Source organism: Erythrolamprus reginae, chromosome 2, assembly GCF_031021105.1.
Source record: "Erythrolamprus reginae isolate rEryReg1 chromosome 2, rEryReg1.hap1, whole genome shotgun sequence".
NCBI lineage: Eukaryota > Metazoa > Chordata > Lepidosauria > Squamata > Dipsadidae > Erythrolamprus > Erythrolamprus reginae.
In genome coordinates this window covers 74238598-74258791 of record NC_091951.1, presented here as the reverse complement: position 1 = coordinate 74258791, position 20194 = coordinate 74238598, and the positions used below count along the sequence as shown (strand labels likewise).

Sequence of the window (20194 nt, the reverse complement as noted above, 5' to 3'; positions counted from 1 at the left end):
TTAAATATTCCACTGTACTTGTACAAGCTCGCTATGAGTTATATGAATTAATCTGTTTGCATGCTGTTTTACTTGTAATTTTTTTTTTCTTTTAGTTAAACACAATTGGGAAACCATGGTTGAAGGAATTCAAAATTATATAGGGTCTTTGAATTGGGGGTATCGGGTGGCTTTACGTGAGAAAAGTGTGACATACCTCAATGCGTATGGAGAATTTATTGGACCACATAAAATCAAGGTACTTGCAGAAAAGTTTTAATCTTCTCAAATTGGCCGAATCTACAGGGTGTACCAGAAGGCCCCATAAATAATTTATCATATAAATTATATTAAATTTAATGATGACTGGTTGCCATCTGCTTCCAAACATATTCATTTGATGCATCATATTTCAATATTCCTAAGTACAGTAACATTTTATTTGAAAAACAAAAAATCATGAAACTTTGAAATTGGCGTATGGAGTCTGGCTTTTGGTACAACCTTATGTTTAGTACTAGAGTAAAAAGTCAGTTAAATGGTTCAAAGTGAATATGGGTCGGAAAAAACTTGAAATTTGTTAAACTTGCTTGCAGTTGCAGACTACATTATCTTAAATTTTAAACCACTCAAAAACATTGAATCTATTAGTAACCAATAGATACCTAAACATATTATAATCAGTTTTGAAGACAGTTTTAGAGAATTGGTACAAAGTTTTAGCTGGAGCTTTGCTAAAAGGAAAATAGTTTTAAGATTTATATAACTACCGTTTATATTAATTTATTTGCAAATTGATATTACATTATGCAACTTCAATTTCTGGTTTTATTATGTGCATTTGAAAGAGACGTGTTTCCGACTCCTGTATTAAATTGAAACTGCTGTATTAAATTGAAATCTAAAAAATGCAAGTATCTGGTTATGTTGCTATTTCTGTCTTTTGCATAGTAATGTTACATTCTATTATTATTACTTGAAATAAGCTAGAGTTTTTAAGTTCTGTATACAAGTAATATAAAGTAGTGAGAATTCAAAGAGGCTTTCTATAAACTTGAAAGTAAGAAAATAAAAAAGGACATTTAAATTTGAAATGAAGTTTGAGATCTATTCCATTAAAACTGTTCTTGGACTAAGTCCATTTTAGGTATTGTTTCAATAAATAATGAGTACTTATGGTAACAAAAACCAACTAATTAGTTCTAAGACTGTAATTAGAATAAGCTTGAAACCCATTTGTTCCCATTATGATAGCATGCAATTAAATAAAAATGTTTTGAATGCATATGAAGAGAGAGATTAATACTGTCTTCCTACTGTTAGTAAAAAAATGCATGTTTAGGATAATAAAATTATTAATTTCTATATCGATTCCCTTATTTGTTTACAATTTTTATTTCTCTTTGTCCTCTATAGATAAGAGGGCTCTAAACATAATGAAAAAATATTCCAAGTTTAAAATCAAACGGCACTATTTAAAATATTCCATCATAACATAATTTGCCCTGGAAGTAAACTATAAACTTCTCAAATGTCCCATCTTAGGTAACACTGAAAAAGTTAAAACAAATACCTTATGTCAGTCTTTTTTTGTTCAAGAGTAAAAAAAAATAAGTACAGTGCCTGTCTCCTGCTTACGGAAAACTTGTTTAAGGAAGTGACTTTTTGTCAGAAAGAGTTGAAGCAAGGATTTATAAGCTAAGTCTTTGCATTATGATCCACTGTAAGATAGTTGGTACTATCTAACAAAAGAAAATGATTTAACTTAACACAAAATATAGTAACTGTAGTGAGTGCTCCTTGTCCACCTCTGGTCATGTCAGATTCTGAGGAGGATGAGCCAGGCCCCTCTGGATACCCTGGGCCAGGGGGGTTGCCAGTTGATGCAGAGAATGAGGGGGAAAGTGACCTGAGTAAACCTGAGGAAGCACTAGAGGGGGCTGATATAATAATGGGGGAGTGGTCCCAGTTGGAGGATGAGGAAGACATTAGAGAGGACAATCCATGGTTAGATGCTAGATATAGAAGATTTCTGAAAAGGCAAGAGGATTTGCGAGGTAAAAGGAAATAAGCTTATAGCTTTACCTCCTTGGGATGTGATGTCACTTCCAGGCAATATAAAAGTAAAGAATTCGGGGTAATTGGGTATGGGGTTTCAACGCAGTTCATAGAAGAAGATTTAGAGTGTGTGTGGGGGGGGTGTACTTGAAAAAAGTTTCAAAAACAAGATTCCTGCCTCACTAAAAGACATTCTTTGCTGGATGATGTTTGTCCGAGATTCGGATGAGCTGGTTTATTCTCTTGAATGATAAATATACTCTGTTATCTAAGGAATGACATTAGGCCGAGTTGGCACTTTTCCCAGACTTTGTGTATGCTTCACTTCAGAGAGGAAGATCACTCCCTTTTCCTTGCCATTCAATCTGCTTGTCGTGTTGCTTTTATTAATAAAAAGGGTGATTTTATCATGAAAGAATGGAGTTTTGGGTCAGTGGTTTTGTTCCAAGAAGCCATGCACAGAACAGTAACTTTTGAATGTTTCATGCCCTATATAAAATATTTTAAGAGTACATAATAAATGTATAAAATATTTTAAGAGTACATAATAAATGTATGCTGCTGGAAATAGCTTTTAGAAAATATTTCATGTCTAAAAGGATAGTAGATATGATGCTGTGATTCATTTTACTAGGCAATCAACAGAAAAGGACAAGAAACTTTCTATACAGCACAGACATTTGTTATTGCTACTGGAGAAAGACCGCGATATTTGGGTATCCCAGGAGACAAAGAATACTGTATAACGAGGTTAGTTGAAATGAAATCATTACTTTTTTTGGTTTGTTGGACATAACGTTGGACAGAATAATTTACACTAATATTTCTTCTTTTCAGCGATGACCTCTTCTCCCTCCCCTTTTGCCCTGGAAGGACTCTAGTTGTGGGAGCCTCTTATGTAGCTTTGGAATGTGCAGGATTTCTTGCTGGCCTTGGTTTGGATGTCACGGTTATGGTACGCTCAATCCTTCTCCGTGGCTTTGATCAAGAAATGGCAGAGAAAGCAGGTGCCTACATGGAAAAACATGGAGTAAAATTCATCAGAAAGTTTGTTCCTATTGAGGCAAGTATTTTTCAGTGTAAGATTTTTTCCCCCTTCTTTCCAGGATTGGGTGATATAAGCATAAGCAGTGATTTAATTTGAAATGGCTAGTATACAAATCAGAATAAAGACTATAGCAATACAGTATTGCTATAGAGGTTTTGTTCATTCTTCTTCCCTGCAGATTATAAAGCTGGAGGATGGCATGCCCGGAAAACTCAAAGTAATTGCAAAATCCACTGAAGGATCACAAGTTATTGAAGGAGAATATAACACTGTAAGACATTTTTGCATTTTTTTTTAGTATGGTTGGTAAATCTTAGTAAAGTTTACCAATAGCCTGTCATCGCAGTTTTTGCAAAAAAATGTTGAACTTTTGTATTTGGATTTCTCCCTTTGATTTAATTGCTAAAAATCTATCCATTAATGATGTAAAGGAAATGAATTGTGCTATTACTTTTAAATTTTATTTTTTTAACAATATCGTGCTTTTAAACACAATATGCGAAAGAGTACTTATATAGGAATGCCACACTATATTTCAAACATGATTCATTTATTTAGGTTTTGATAGCTGTTGGGCGCGAAGCTTGCACCAGGGCTATTGGCTTGGATAAAATTGGTGTGAAAATGAATGAAAGGTAAGTATTTGAACTGTTTTACTTCCTGAAAACCTCATAATATGTTTTAAATTCGATTAAAAAACACAGAATGCTTACTTAGAAGTCCTGAATTATAAGGTTAACTACTGAATCTTAAACATCGTGATCGTAATTAGTTTTTGATTAGTTCAGATTATGGTTGAATGCTTGCAGTTTTTATTGCCAGTAATGAACATGCACAACTGCTTTCAATTTAGAGATTTTCTATATTTTTATTTTGCTTATTTTATATGAGTATTATGAATGAAGTGGAAGATCCCACTTCCTTGAATTAATTTTCAATTTGTTGTAGACAAACCAAAATTATTTATTTTGGTAACATTGTATTATTTGCTTGAGAAACAAAATCTTTAGATACATTTTGTGTATGAAAAGAGAGAGAGGGGTGCAGTTATGTTGTGATTTTCAGTTGTGATTTTCAGTTGTTATCTTTTTCTTTCATAACAAGTAATGGGAAAATACCTGTGAATGATGAAGAGCAAACCAATGTACCTTATGTCTATGCAATTGGGGATATTTTGGAAGGAAAGCTGGAACTTACACCAGTTGCCATACAGGCAGGCAAGCTATTAGCTCGCAGACTTTTTGCAGGAAGTTCTGTAAAGGTAAATGTATATTCTTAATCATAGTAGAGAAAAGACTTAATAATGTTGGTGGAAAATACAACTATTCTACTAATTCTAAATTTAGTTCAAATGCAGTGCATCAGTAGCCACTATGTTTTCAAAATGTAGCTGATTTATTTATTTGAATAAAATCTAACACAGGACCTACATAACTTATTTATAATACTGTATAAATACTTGCAGGATAAAACTGGAAGAAGTCTATGTTTACATTTATTCCAGCAATAACATTCAGAATTCAAATTAAATTGTATTATGATGCTCAGAAACAAATAATCAAAAAGCAAAACATTGAAGTCTCTCAAGATTTGCAATAAATAAAAATACTAGCAATGATTGTAATATTTGCTTTAGAAATCATCTATAATTTACAAAATAATTTTGTAAAAATAGCAAAAGTTAACATTTGTAACATAGTATTTATTCTCTTTTTTTTTTTAATTACATATTAAAAAATTGCAGAAGAAACTTATCTCTGATCTAGAATCACTCCTAAACAAGGGGGGGGGGAAGCTTGGGCCATAATATCTTGACCTTTTCTCTTCCATAAAGTTTAAATATACATGTATACCCTGAAAATTGCTCCCACCACCACCTTTTACTTCAGACCAGACCACTATCTGCACGTTTGGTCTTTAAGTTATTTAGGGTACAATACAATTTTTTGCTTCTTTGCTATAGTTCTTGAATGTTTTGAGTCCTATTTTATCCTTCCATTTTAGTGTGATTATATTAATGTGCCAACTACAGTATTTACACCTTTGGAATATGGTTGTTGTGGCTTCCCAGAAGAAAAAGCTATTGAACTATTTGGACAGGAAAATATAGAGGTACACTTGAATTTTTTTATTTGAAAAATGTTACATAAATAAACATATAACACATCTCCAGTCATATAATCCATCATGCGTTTTAGTTAGCGGGTGTAAAACTGTATGATTTGCTGTAAAGCATTGTGTTGTAACATAATGTGATATAAGTTCTATCATTGATGGAAATATATAGCTAGTCCTTAACTTATGACCCTAATTCAGCCCAAAATTTCTGTTGCTAAGCAAGACCACTCATAGGTGAGTTTTGCCCAATTTTATGACTGTCTTACCAGAGTTGTCTAATACCTGCAAATATGCTAGTAATATGGTTGTTAAGTGAATCTAGTTTCCCCATTGATTTTACAAAGGGTGATCACATGAATCTGTAACATTGTAACTGTCATAAATACATGTCATTGCCAAGCATCTCCCAGAGCCTCCAGGCAAGCTGAAAATCAGCTGACCGGAATGCACATGCACATTGAAGCTGAGCTAGGGTAACGGCTCACATGCCAGCAGATATGGCTCCGTATGCCACGTGTGGCACCTGTGCCTTAGGATCGCCATCACTGGTATAGGGTGTTCTGCTTGAGCAGAAGGTTGGATTAGGAGATCTCCAAGGTCCCTTCCAGCTCTGTTATTCTGTTAAAGATGTGATGAGAGAAACAAAGTACAGTAGTACAGTATTGAGGACCATGTCAGGAAGAGATTGTAATCTACTGAAAAACCAAAGTATCCAAAATAGTGGAATCGTGGTATTTTTCCAGAATGAGACCACTGTAATCATTGTTTTCATAAAATAAAAGCAGACTTCATGCTTTCATTTCATAGTTTAGACTTCTGCCATGCAATTTTAGTCAGCAAATGCACATGATGTCAAACAGATTGATTTAAAAAAACATATAACAGCTGGAATTTATTTTTCTTCAGGTATATCACACTTACTTCTGGCCACTTGAATGGACAATACCAAATAGAGACAACAATACCTGTTATGCAAAAATAATCTGCAATAAGCTTAATGATGTATGTATTTTGCTCTAAAATATTTTTTTAATGTTCCTAAATCATAATCTTCAGAAATGAATGTTATGTGTATTGCTATATTGATATTTACAATAACTCTAAAATATTTGTTCCAGGTTGGATACAAAATTCTCCCTTAAACAGAAGGCTTTTTTCAAAGGCTTGTGACCTAGAAGTTATTGTAAAATTAATTTTTGCTGCCTCCCATAATTCTAAAGCAGTTTTTCTATTGGGGAGAGGAGTCATCAAGTAGAACATGATATTGGTCAATTTCAGTGTTTATTTCATTAGTAGCATCATATGTAGAATTTCATTCTTTTTCTAATACCTGATCTAAATCCAGCTTATTGCTTTGAAATACAATAATATATAAAGCTGTTAATATACATAATATACACATCTATGTAGACGTTTATTACTTTAGAATTGATCTTAACGTGTTCTAGTTTTTCTTTAGGAAACAGATTAAAAATTAAATGTGTCTATTATTTTTAGCAAGACTTAAGGGCTAACTTATGGAATTTGATCATCATTCTTCAGTGGAGGAGGAATAGAAAGGGAGAAAAAACAAAGTAACTGATCTCTATCCTTGTCTCTTCTTCTACCTCACACCTCCTAATTATAGAATCGTGTAATTGGATTACATATACTTGGACCTAATGCTGGAGAAATAACCCAGGGTTTTGGAACAGCAATGAAATGTGGTATCACAAAAGAATCACTTGATGAAACAATTGGCATACATCCAACTTGTGCAGAGGTAATAATTATAGTGTTTTTAAAATATTGCTGAAAAGATGTACGTACGTACATACATACATACATACATACATACATACATACATACATACATACATACATACACACACCCTTTTGTTTTTTAGAACAAAAGTAATTATTTCAGGTTGAATTATTTGCTGTTTAGGTATCAGGTAAAGTAAACCAGCTAGAAATCACAACCAGATGAATTAATTCCACTTCATTGTAAGTGTTTTTGCAAGATTGTCTTGCAATATCTTAAAAGTTCTACACTCTCCCCCACTTCCTTTACAACTAGGTCATTTGCCCTGTCTACTGTCCAGCTGTGGGCTATGCTCTCTCTTCCCTGACTATTTACTTGGCAACTATCTTTTCCCATTCTTACAACCTGTTTCCCACATATGATTATATTAGACAAGGTATATAATGCATTAATCTAAAACAAGAGTATTTTTTAAGGAAAGGAAATGCAGCTTAATTACATGTGGTCCTTGACTTACAGCCACAACCGAGTCCAAAATTTCTGTTGCTAAGTGAGGCATCTGTTAAGTAAGTTTTGTCCCATTTTACAACCTTTCTTGTTATAGTTGTTAAGTGAATTGCAGCAGTTCAATCGGTAACGTGGTTGTTAAATAAATCTGGCTTTCTCAATGAGTTTGTTTCTCAAAAAGTTGCAAAAGGGGAATCACATGATCCTGGGACAATGCAACCATCATAAATATGAGTCAGTTGCCAAGTGACCTATTTTAAGTCAAGGACTACCTGTATTGATAGCAATACAGGTATTCTCCCACATATGTATATCCACCTGTTTTCTGGTACCTGTAAATCTTCTCTGTAAAACCTGGCATTATATTCAGCATTTTTAGAGCTTCCTTCTAGTTACATTAAATCAGTGGAAGACATTAAGGAGTAAGATATGGATATTCATTTTGTTGTTCTTATATACATATTTATATATAATTGAAAATGTTTAAATGCTTAATTGTTAGGATTTTAATCTAGTTCTGCTATTTCATTCTCTTACAGATATTCACTACAATGGAAATTACCAAATCTTCAGGAAAAGATATCAGTCAGAGTGGTTGCTGAGGTTAAGCCCTGCTGTTTAAACTATTTTCTGATGGGCCACTTACCTATTGGAAGTTTCAAAATGCATATGAAATACACGGGTAAATAAGTAGTATGTGATTGTAGTATTTTAATACTACAAGTGATGCATTTCTGAAACTTCTATAAAAGATGGTGGTCTTCACCAGAAATAGTCAAACAGCAGGGTGAACATTAATCCCAACATGGTTAGAATGGCACGCAAGTGTATTTTTGAAGTCATGGCTCTGAACCTCATCTGCAGGCGAGTCATAGCTGATGATTTCTATACCAGCTGGGAAAAACCTATTCGTCCAAACAAGTAGAAAAATTTCTTTCAGAGAAACTTCTGTATTGCACAGATGAATTTTTTTAGTTGTAGTGGTTTTGTATGAATACTCAGGCACAGTTGAATGTATAGATGATATAAATTTTGCTAGCATCCTGTTACCTTCATTCAGCCACTAGTGCATTTTATTATTTGTTAATATGAATGCTGAGGTTTGTTTTCATTTTTAAAAAATAAATATTCCTGTTCATATATCAGAAATCTGTTAATTCATTGTATCCCCCTGGGCATTAAAGTTCCAACGACATGAAATGTAATATGTGTTTTTTCAAAATAAAATCCGTATAATTCTAGTCATTAGAAAAAGCAATGTTAACAAATGTAATTAAATTTACTAATTTTGGAGAACAATTTCTATTTTGGCATTTCTCTTTAAAAATATTCCATCTCCCACATTTATCTATTCTAAAATATTCCAAAATAAAATTGAAACCATCCATCTATGATGTTTTCTGTTTATGCAGTAAGCTAATAATTTCAGCCATAGAATTGAAATTGTATTTGGTTAGGTTGCTACTTTTTAAGTACATTGCCTAAACTTTGCCATACCAGTGACAATTAGATTTTGTGCTTTGTGAAATTCTTATTATAGTAAATAGTTTTAATCTGTGGAGATCTCCTTGGCAATCCTCTACTTGGGATAGCTTGAGGAGGTTAGGCTCAGCTGTCCAAATATGTATGTTATGTTCTATATGCTTCAATTCAAAAATTGTATTGCATAGAGAGTTTTAAACTATGATGCATCATGGAGAGAAGTAAAAAAAAATAAGCAATGTTATGTATGTAAATTGTTACATTCATTAAAGAATGCAGTTTTTACTAAAGTATGTATTTGTATTCTTCAAAACTAAAAAACATTTGGTGCCAGGAGGGATTTTGATGACTTTTTTTTTACCATGGGGTATAAAATAGTATTTTCTGTTCTGCCTGAAGAAGAGTCCAGGGATCTGGGCAGTGATATTATGATATAATTAGAATGGATAAGGCTAAAATGATTTCACCTTCATGTTGAGAAGTTTTAAATTATTTGCATTTGAAATTGCAAATATTAATTTTGCAGCAATTTAAGACACCTGTTTTGCCTCTTAAACCCCAGATGGAAAAATCACCCCAGCATTGGTGAGGGGGGTGTTTACATTACTATAGTTAGAATAAATGTCTTATATAGTGTTCCCTCGCTTTTCGCGGGGGATGCGTTCCGAGACCGCCCGCGAAAGTCAAATTTCCGCGAAGTAGAGATGCGGAAGTAAATACACTATTTTTGGCTATGAACAGTATCACAAGCCTTCCCTTAACACTTTAAACCCCTAAATTGCAATTTTCCATTCCCTTAGCAACCATTCAGATTATTACTCACCATGTTTATTTATTAAAGTTTATTAAAAAAAATATTTATTAAAGGCAGACAAAAGTTTGGCGATGACATATGACATCATTGGGTGGGAAAAACCGTGGTATAGGGAAAAAACCTGTGAAGTATTTTTTAATTAATATTTTTGAAAAACCGTGGTATAGACTTTTCGCGAAGTTCGAACCCGTGAAAATCGAGGGAACCCTGTATTTGTATTCAAGATACCAATGTACGTAGTTACTTAAGAACCCCAGTATAGAAAAGGCCAAAACCTTCAGCCCTTCTCCAGCTTAAAATGGATGTTAGAAGTTTCTGGTTGCCTTTTCCATTCTCATCCCCATTGATTCATAACTGTTGTATATCCTCAAGAGATTCCCAGAAATGTGCTAATATTTCAGATATGTATCCACTTCTCTCTTGAGACAGTCCATTTAATGCAAGTACAAACTGTACATTGCCACAAAGACTTTCAGCCTTAGTGCATTCAGTGCACTAAGATCAGTGTTTTTCAACCAGGATTCTGGGGAACCCAAGGTTCTGCAAGGACCAGTCAGGGTTTCCGTGACCTTATAAGAAGGCAAGGCAGTTTCCCCCTTCAATCCTGCCCGCTCCTCACTAGGCAGCCTCTTCCTCTGTCTCGTATCTGGCAGATCAATCATGCCCAGTAGCAGCAGCCACCAAGCAGGAGGAGGAGTGGCAGCATCAGCGGTGTTGGTGCCAACAGCAGCAGCAGCGCCCCTCAACAACAACAAATCAAAGTTAGGAATTTTTTTAAAAGAAAAGAAAGAAAGGGGTGTCAGTTATAAGCTGGCACATTAGTATTATACGACCAGTGGTTTCAAATAAGTAGTAGGTGCAAAATGATTCATTTTTAAATAGGGGAGGTAGTTATTTCTTAAATGCAAATTAGTGGATGTCATGTGTGCTTTCATTCAAAATCCAGTTCTTCCATTCATAACTCGTTAATTGAGATCTACAATTAAATATGAGATATTCTAGTGCATGGTAGTATATACTTGAGCAAAACTGCAAAAAAATTAGAAGAGTCAAAGCATAAAACAGCCTTCATGGGAAAAGGCAACAGGAAAAGGCAACAACAATTGAAAAAAAACTAGAGATGGGGGTGTTTATTTCCTTCCCTCACAAGGGTGTGAGGTAAAAAAATTGAGCCTAAAAAGGAACAAACAGAAAATCCAAAGACCTATTTCTTTGATATTAATATAAAAGGTAGATTGAACTCTAGAAAAAGTTGTACAACTATGGAATGACAATAAGAGAGATAAAGGGATTTTTTATTCCATCATGGTACAATTTTCGAAGACCACCTGGAAAACTTTCTTGGCAAAGCTTTTTAGAAGTAGTTTTCATTGTCTCCCTGGGACTGAGATAAAACCATTGGCCCAAAGCCACCCAGATGGCTTTCAAGCCTTAGAAGAGACTGGGTTTCTAACCCCATGGCATAACCACAGTGATTAAGAAAACATAAGTCATCAATAAATAGATAAGTCAGTTATAAGTTATAAGTCATCAATAAATATATTTAGATCAATAAATACATTTAGCCACCTAGAGTCCCTTGGGAGTTGGGGTGGCATACAAATCTGATGAAAGAAAGAAAAAGGAAGGAAAGAAAGATAGACAGACATATGAAAATATAGTGGTATCTCTACTTAATAATGCCTCTACTTAAGAACTTTTCTAGATAAGAACTGGGTGTTCAAGATTTTTTTGCCTCTACATAAGAACCATTTTCTACTTAAGAACCCGAGCCCAGAAAAAAAATCCCAGGAAATTTGAGAGCAGCACTAAAGCCCAGCCAGTTTCCTGCCATTCCTCCTTTAATCCCGGCTATTTGGGGTGCCAGAGGAACCTTTCGGTGGCGCTTAAGGAGGCTTTGGCAGTCCAGAGCGAAGTTTCCTTTCTCTGGGCGCTTGGACAGGGAATAAACCTCTGCCAGCACCCAGAGAAAAGAAATGCTCCCTTCGCTCTGGGCAACTGAGGAGTCACCACAACGAAGGAAAGGCGCCGGCTACAAAGCAAGCGAGTGAGAAGAGAGGGGAGCCCTTCAGCATGGGAAGGAAGAGGCAGCAGGTAGCAGCAGCAGCAGCCAGTGTATGGAATTTTTTGATTCCCCTCACCTCACCTTCTTCCTTCGGCAGTGACTCTCCTCCTCTTCTTCCTCCTCCTCCTCCCACCCATATTCTGAGCTTTTATGGGTTTGCACGCATTATTTACTTTTACATTGATTCCTATGGGAAAAATTGCTTCTACTTAAGGATGTTTCTACTTAAGAACCTGGTCACGGAACGAATTAAGTTCTTAAGTAGAGGTACCATTGTACAGTGAACTTGGATTTTTAAAGAGTATACTATGGCAACACCCAACCTTTGCCACCTGGTCCAGCTGGGGAAAGCGGAACTGGGCCACACAAAATATGGGTCATTACATACTGGTAGCATCCAAAGCCTTAAATAATCTCAACACAGAAGGTTCCTCTAGCAAGAGAACATCTGGAATCTTCAGGACTCCATTCAAATTGGCACAAACATGAGCCTAACAGCTGGACTGGCATATTTTCCCCCTAGAAACAAAAATATAGCTAAGACTATTATTTTACTGAAAGAGTAGAAGATCCTTGGAACAAACTTCCAGCAGACGTGGTAAATAAATCCACAGTAACTGAATTTAAACATGCCTGGGATAAACATATATCCATCCTAAGATAAAATACAGAAAATAGTATAAAGGCAGACTAGATGGACCATGAGGTCTTTTTCTGCCGTCAGACTTCTATGTTTCTATGTTTCTATGTTTCTATGACTTGAGGTATCATATACTGCTCAAAAAAATAAAGGGAACACTCAGATAACACATCCTAGTTCTGAATGGATGAAATATTCTCATGGAATACTTTGTTCTGTACAAAGTTGAATGTGCACAACAGCATGTGAAAATTGAGGGTCAATCGGTGTTGCTTCCTAAGTGGACAGTTGGATTTCACAGAAGTTTGATTTACTTGAAGTTATATTGTGTTGTTTAAGCGTTCCCTTTACTTTTTTGAGCAGTTGCTTATTACTACTATTACTATTATCATAAGAATGTTATATCAATTCAAGGGAAGATTTTAGTTTTATTCCATTTGAAGACGATTTAAAATTGTTTTCATTCAGCGGCACGAGACTGATCGCGCAGTCAAGGAGAAGACTGAAAAGTTATTAAGGCGGTGCAACAGGGCTGGAATCCATAGGCACCTGACCTATCGTTAAGTCCATGCGCAAATCCCCGCAATGAAGGCAAGGGGAGGGCAGATTTACTTGAAAAAAATGGATTTACTCTCTCCAGTTCAAACGTTCCGCTCCTTCGCAGATCGGCCACATTTTCACGGACGGGGCAGCCTGAGGAAGACTGTATCCTCCCTCCCCTTCAGCTCGTCCTTTCATTGCGGCTCCTTTCATCAGAATATCCAGAAGGTTCATTAAAGCGATTTGCAGCAGAAGTATTTAAAGTATCTAGAAATTTCAGAGTTTTGTCTTTCTGGTTAAAAACTTCGGTGGGAACATTCCGTTAATCGGCACCCGCAGACTCCCATTTTCCAAATAATTCATTCGTCTGTATCAGCAAAGTCAAGGAAATGTCAACCACGGGCGGCTGCTTTGGCAGCCTGTATTTATTTATTTGCTTGCTTGTTTGTTTGTTTATTGTAATTATATGCGGATCACTCCAAAAGGACTGTCTTTCCTTCAGTCCACCATCCGTATCTATCTATCTGTCTGTCTGTCTGTCTGTCTGTCTATCTCCTACCTACCTACCTATCATCTATCTATCATCTTTCTTTCTATCTATCTATCTATCTATCTATCTATCTATCTATCTATCTATCTATCTATCTATCTATCTATCTATCTATCTATCTAATCTATCCATCCATCCATCCATCCATCCATCCATCCATCCATCTATCTATCTATCGTCTCTCTGTCTGACTGTCTGTCTGTGTATCTATCTATCATCTCGAATTTTTATGCCGCCCGTCTCCCCTTACAAGATGATTTTGTTTTGGGACTGGAGTTCCGAAGGGGACGCCCTCATCCCGCCGCCTCCGCTTCTCCCTCCCTTAGAACGGCTCCAATAAAAAGCGTCGCTAAAGCGGCCAAGCGCAAACCCTCCCCCGGGCTTGAAAGCCAGAGGCTCTCGGCCCCGCCCGCCCCCGCTTGCTGGGAACTTTTTTAATAGAAGGCGGCGCGCTTGCGAATTGCGGCCGCGTTCGAACTTGGAAGGGTGGGCTGGGGTCCGTTCTCTCGCCACCTCCTGATGCGATTCTCTGGCAGCCCCTCTGGAGCGACTTCTTGGACTTGCTGCCTGGATCTCCTCCCCCCACCCTCGCCTCTCCGGGAAGACGAATTTTCTCCCAGCGCCAACTCCAAGCACCATTTTTTTTCTCCCCGCCATTGCTTTGAGGGTCGTAGACAGAGCTCTCATTTTCCCCTTCTTTCTCTTATTTCTTGGAAATCTCGTTGTTTTAACCTGAATCAAGAACTTTTGGTAACTGGAAGAAAGAGTTGATGGGTGGGGAGGGCAGGGAAAGCCTTCGAGGCTACAAGCCCTTTTTGTTGAGGGGGAAATCCTTTTGATGCAGCTAATAGGAAACTGTTCACAGTGCAGTGTGTTTGTCAGGAATAAGTTTTGGGAGAAAACCAGGGGTGGTCTGCTGCCCAGATTGGGGGACACACGCAGTGGGGTACTGAAAATGGAGCTCCACCCCAGAGCACCCAATTTGCACTGAAAGATGTTGAAAGAAAATGCATGCAGTCCTGCATAAGCCACACCCACAGTGTGGTAGTAAAAATTTTGGTAGCCCATCACTGGAGAAAACTAATTATTGATCATTGTAATTGAATATACCTATCATTGTAATTGACTATACCTGTATGTTGCGGCTAATATAGGTATAAATCTGTATGTAAACTTACAGATACAAGACTCCTCCATTGGCTCACAGCTGTATTGTTTATGTATGGTATGATTGTGTTGCATGGTTTTAAATGACTGGTTTTTAGATGTTTTTAAATATATTGGATTTGTCACATTGTTGTTATTGTTGTGAGCCGCTCCGAGTCTCCAGAGAAGGGCGACATACAAATCTAATAAATTATTAATTATTATTATTGAAAAGACATTTCCTAACAGTGAGAATAATTAAGCAGTGGAATGGTTTGCCTTCAGAAGTTGTGGGTGCTTCATCACTGGAGGCTTTTAAGAAGAGATTGGACAGCCATTTTAATGAAATGGTATAGGGTCTCCTGCTTGAGCAATGGGTTAGACTGGAAGGCCTCCAAGATCCCTTCCAAGTCTATAATGCTGTAATAAGAGCTGTGCTTTCTAGCAATCCAGAAAAGTGTAATACAGGGTAATGTGTAATGCATGGGATAGAAAAGGTGGATAGAAAAAAATATTTTCTCTGTCAAAGGGGGCACTCCCTAAAGCTCATTCATTCATTCATTCATTCATTCATTCATTCATTTTGTCTAATACACAATGAGGGTTTTAGTGGGTATATATACATATACACATAGTAAAATACATGATCAAGGTTATAGAGGAGATACTCATAGTAAAATATATCTAAGAAAGAATAGAAAAGAAGATATAGTAATGGAACATATCAATGAAAGAATAGAAGAAGAGATATAGGAATAAAAGAAAGGTATAGGAGATATAGGAGAGCAATAGGACAGGGGACGGAAGGCACTCTAGTGCACTTGCATTCGCCTCTTACTGACCTCTTAGGAATCTGGATAGGTCAACTGTAGATAATATAAGGGTAAAGTGTTGGGGGCTTGGGGGTGACACTATGGAGTCTGGTAATGAGTTTCACGCTTCGACAACTCGGTTACTGAAGTCATATTTTTTACAGTCAAGTTTGGAGCGGTTAATATGAAGTTTAAATCTGTTGTGTGCTCTTGTGTTGTTGTGGTTGAAGCTGAAGTAGTCCCTGACAGGCAGGACATTGCAGCATATGATCTTGTGGGCAATACTTAGATCTTGTTTAAGGCGTCTTAGTTCTAAACTTTCTAGGCCCAGGATTGAAAGTCTGGTCTCGTAGGGTATTCTATTTCGAGTGGAGGAGTGAAGGGCTCTTCTGGTGTAGTATCTTTGGACATTTTCAAGGGTGTTAATGTCTGAGATGCAATATGAGTTCCAAACAGATGAGCTGTATTTGAGGATGGGTCTGGCAAAAGTTTTGTAAGCTCTGGTAAGTAGTGTGAGATTGCCAGAGCAGAAGCTACGTAGGATTAAGTTTACAACTCTTGAAGCCTTCTTGGCTATGTTGGTAAGAAAATGAGGACAAATCAAGGGAAATATTTCTTCACCCAGAGGGCGTTGGTTTATGGAATTCACTTCCAGAAGAGGTTGTGACAGCTGTCAGCCTTGATAGCTTCAAGGCAGGATTAGACAGATTGATGGATGCCAAGTGTATTGGTGGTTATTGAAACGGATGTCCAAGTGCCGCCTCTATGTTGGTTGAAGCAGGCATGATTCCCTTGAGTACCATTTGTTGGGGGTCAAGGGAAGGGGAGGGTCTTGCCTTCTCTTTCTGCTCAAGATCCCCACGGACAATTGGTGGGCCACTGTGTGACACAGAATGGTGGACTCGATGGACTTTGGCCTGATTCAGCATGGCTCTTCTTATGTTCTCTGGTGAACCAAATATTTCAGTTTGATTGATCCAACCTATTTTTCCCCCCGCCGCAATAACAACCTTGTGGTAGGCCGCGGTAGGCTGAAAAGAGGGTAAACAGCCCAAAGTCACCCACTGAAGGTCTGTAGTTGAAGGTGGAATAGAATATACACTGCTCAAAAAAAAAAAAAGGAACACTTAAACAACAGAATATAACTCCAAGTATTCAATGAGAATATTTCATTCATTCAGATCTATGATGTGTTATTTGAGTGTCCCCTTTATTTTTTTTGAGCAGTGTATATATCAATTAGTACATTTTAATCCCTGTATTACACATTTACTTTCTTCCAAGTTTTATTGATTCCACTTATACAGAGCTGACACCAACTTGATAGTGCATAATCAATGCAATCCAATTTCAGTGTCTGCGATAATAATAAGGTTGTATGATTATTATTTCATGGCTGCAGTTTCATTTCTCTGTGAATTTGGAACCTAGGAAGGTAAACTTACTTCCATAATTTCTTCTCTATGTATATTGGGTTTGCATTGCCTTTGTCATAATCATATTTCTTCTTTCACTACAGTTGTATTTTCTGTATTCAGAATTAAAATTGATGCACTCATGCTATTTCCCATGATTGTTTGATGGGGTTTTAATATTGTAGTATTTTCAATATAGTCTGACAAATTATTTTGAGTCCTTTTGTTTGTATTCAGTGCCCTGTTGATCAATTCCTCTGGCTGATCTTGGGTATTTAATAACATCTTTTGGCATTTTCTACATTAAATTCTTTAAATATTGTAAAGTTCTCTTTTTTTCAATTAGAAAACTCTTTTCAAGATCTAAGATACCTGTTCTGAGATTAGTTGATGGGGAAAAAAATAGGATACTGAATATTTTAAATCAGATTCTCAGCCTTCCATTTTTTTTCAAGGTGGGTAAAATGTGGACCCAGATTGTTGGGGGCAATATGCTACTCTGTAAACCAATTAGAGATGGCTACAAGCACAGTGAAGTGATATGTAAGTCTAAGAGCTATTGCTATTGTTATAACACTCTCTCTCATTAGCTGAACAGAATTATCCTAAGGTTAGCTCTGTTTAAGGGTTTGATAAATTCTTATTTTAAAAAAATGTGTGTCACTTCCACTTTCTTTGGGAAATTTATGTTTTGTTTTTAGTTTCAGATAAATGTTTTACTAGTTAATGACTGCATTCTTGAATACCAGAAAACTGCTAAGCCAAGGCTCATTCTTTTCTGCTTGATCATCAGGTTTGAGAATGGAAGTTAATCAAATAATTGTCAGTGCTATTAAAAAGCCGAAAAAAAGAGGTGTCAAAGATAAAAAGAAAAGGTGAATTTGAAATTATAATTCTTACATGTTTGCATTTTGTTTTTGTTTTTTCCACTTGGGTTTATCTTGATTTTATGTTTGAATAATTCATAGATATGAGTACTTTGTTATTGGCTTTTCCTTTTGCTTAAAACTCTTTCAGTAAATTCTGTTTTTTCTTGCAATATCCAGTCAGAAGGGAGACAGCTCTCTGCTGTTTTTGCTTTTAATTTAAAAATGAGTGAAAGCTGATTCTCATATTCATCAATAAATTTATTTTTAGGAAATACTCAGAAACACTTCATTTCTCGCTATATTGTATTATTGTATTCCAAAATTTTTGTTGTGGTACATTTTCTGTGATAGCATAGTAATAGGGGATGTTGTAACTTCATTTCAAAAATATTATACTTCGTTGATCAAAAATGAGGATAAGAAGAATTCCTTGTTTAATTCAAATCTTTATTTTTGTGAAGATTAACATTTCAAGATGAAGCCCAACGTGAAGAGCACTTAGTTTTAAAAGAATCAAAACATTTGTAAGTATCTATACTGCGGAATACTATATAAATTTATTCATGATGATAATGTTATCCATTCAGTCATGTCCAACTCTTGCAATTCTATGAGCCAGGTCTCTCCACATCATCTTATGCAAGTCATCTTGTACTATTTGAGTTTTAGGATAACAAAAACATGTAGCTTTCCTTTTGAGCTTTAATATTAAGCCTATACAGTGGTACCTCAAGATACGAACCCCTCGTCTTACGAACAACTCAAGATACGAACCCGGGGTTCAGAAAAAATTTGCCTCTTCTTACGAACTTTTTTCGTGTTACGAACGCCAAACCCGAACTTCCGGGTTTGGCGTTCGGAGGCTGCTGGGAAGCCGCACGGCTGTTTTAAAAGGTGACAGCTGGGCTGGGGGGCTTCCCAGAAGCCTCCGAACGTCGAACGCGGAAGTTCGGGTTTGGCATTCAGCTTCGGGAGGCTGCTGGGAAGCCCCCCAGCCTGGCTGTCACCTTTTAAAACAGCCGCGCGGCTTCCCAGCAGCCTCCGAACCCCAAACCCGGAAGTTCGGGTTTGGCATTCGTAACACGAAAAAAGTTCGTAAGAAGAGGCAAATTTTTTCTGAACCGTTCGGAGGCTGCTGGGAAGCCGCACGGCTGTTTTAAAAGGTGACAGCCGGGTGGCGGGGCTTCCCAGCAGCCGCCGAACGCGGAAGTTTGGATTTGGTGTTCGGCTTCGGGAGACGGCTGGGAAGCCGCACGGCTGTTTTAAAAGGTCACAGCCGGGCTGGGGGGGTTGCTGGGAAGCCCCCCAGCCCGGCTGTCACCTTTTAAAACAGCCGCGCGGCTTCCCAGCCATCTCCCGAAGCCGAACGCCAACCCCAAACTTCTGCATTTGGCGTTCGGAGGCTGCTGGGAAGCCGCGTGGCCGTTTTAAAAGGTGACAGCCGGGCGGCAGCGGGTTTTTTGCGGGGTTTTTTTTGGTTGCACGGATTAATTGACTTTACATTGTTTCCTATGGGAAACAATGTTTCGTCTTACGAACCCTTCGTCTTACGAACCTCCCCCTGGAACCAATTAGGTTCGTAAGATGAGGTATGACTGTACTATGGTTCTAAGTTGATGAGTTTTTTCCCTTTTAAGATTTTTAAAGACGAGGATAATTAGATACCTTTCAGATGCATTTTAAAATTTTATTTTATGTATATGTTTTTGATATATTTCTAAAAACTGTTTCAACATTTGATTTCCCCCCCTCTGTTTCAGAGTCATAGCAAAGACTACTAGCTATCTTACCTTCGGCTTTGCTTTTATTAAAAGCTTACCTTATCATAGTCTAGATATAGGAGGAGGTAAGAGAAAAATAAATGTTACTTATTTAAATAAAAAAGTCTGGAGAAATATAATATAATATAATATAATATGAAATATAAAGGGTTGTTTGTATATATTTCAGCATTAGAGAGAGTAGGACCTAATGTTAGTAAGGATTAGTGAAACAAACTTTACACCTATAGATATAGTTTCAACCCTTAGTGTACTCTAGTCTATCCTACCACAAGAATGGTCAAAAACCATGTGCACTATATTTAAGTATCTAGGACAGTGATGGCTAATCTTTTCTGGACAGAGTGCCCAAAGCATGCTTGAACCACCAAAAGTCAATGCAAGTTCGGTCTTCCCACATGCACACATGACCCCTCCTGCCCGCCCCCACCCCTTGTGCATGTGACACACACATACATCTCGCTCACCGTACACGTGTGCAATCCCTACATACACTTCTTGTCCCCCCCCGCACTTGCACATGTGATTCCTCACGTATGTGCATTAGAGATCCAACAACTGGCTGGTGGGAAGCGTGTGCATGGTGGAGCTAACTAAGATGATGGCTCGCGTGCCCACAGAGAGGG

The 20194-nt window shown here is 37.0% G+C and overlaps 1 protein-coding gene across 2 annotated transcripts in view; it reads left to right on the top strand.

The window, feature by feature from the left end:
• The window catches only part of TXNRD3 (thioredoxin reductase 3), a 29803-nt gene extending 20577 nt beyond the window's left edge, over positions 1-9226 (top strand). For both annotated transcript variants that reach the window (XM_070738361.1, XM_070738360.1), the window contains exons 7-16: positions 96-238; positions 2672-2787; positions 2875-3100; positions 3264-3356; positions 3644-3720; positions 4190-4346; positions 5090-5197; positions 6110-6205; positions 6831-6965; positions 7994-9226. In XM_070738361.1, coding sequence (XP_070594462.1) covers positions 96-238; positions 2672-2787; positions 2875-3100; positions 3264-3356; positions 3644-3720; positions 4190-4346; positions 5090-5197; positions 6110-6205; positions 6831-6965; positions 7994-8056 — 1214 coding nt within the window. In that variant the 3' untranslated portion in view covers positions 8057-9226. The remainder of the gene's footprint in view (positions 1-95; positions 239-2671; positions 2788-2874; positions 3101-3263; positions 3357-3643; positions 3721-4189; positions 4347-5089; positions 5198-6109; positions 6206-6830; positions 6966-7993) is intronic.
• The last annotated feature ends 10968 nt before the right edge of the window (positions 9227-20194 follow it).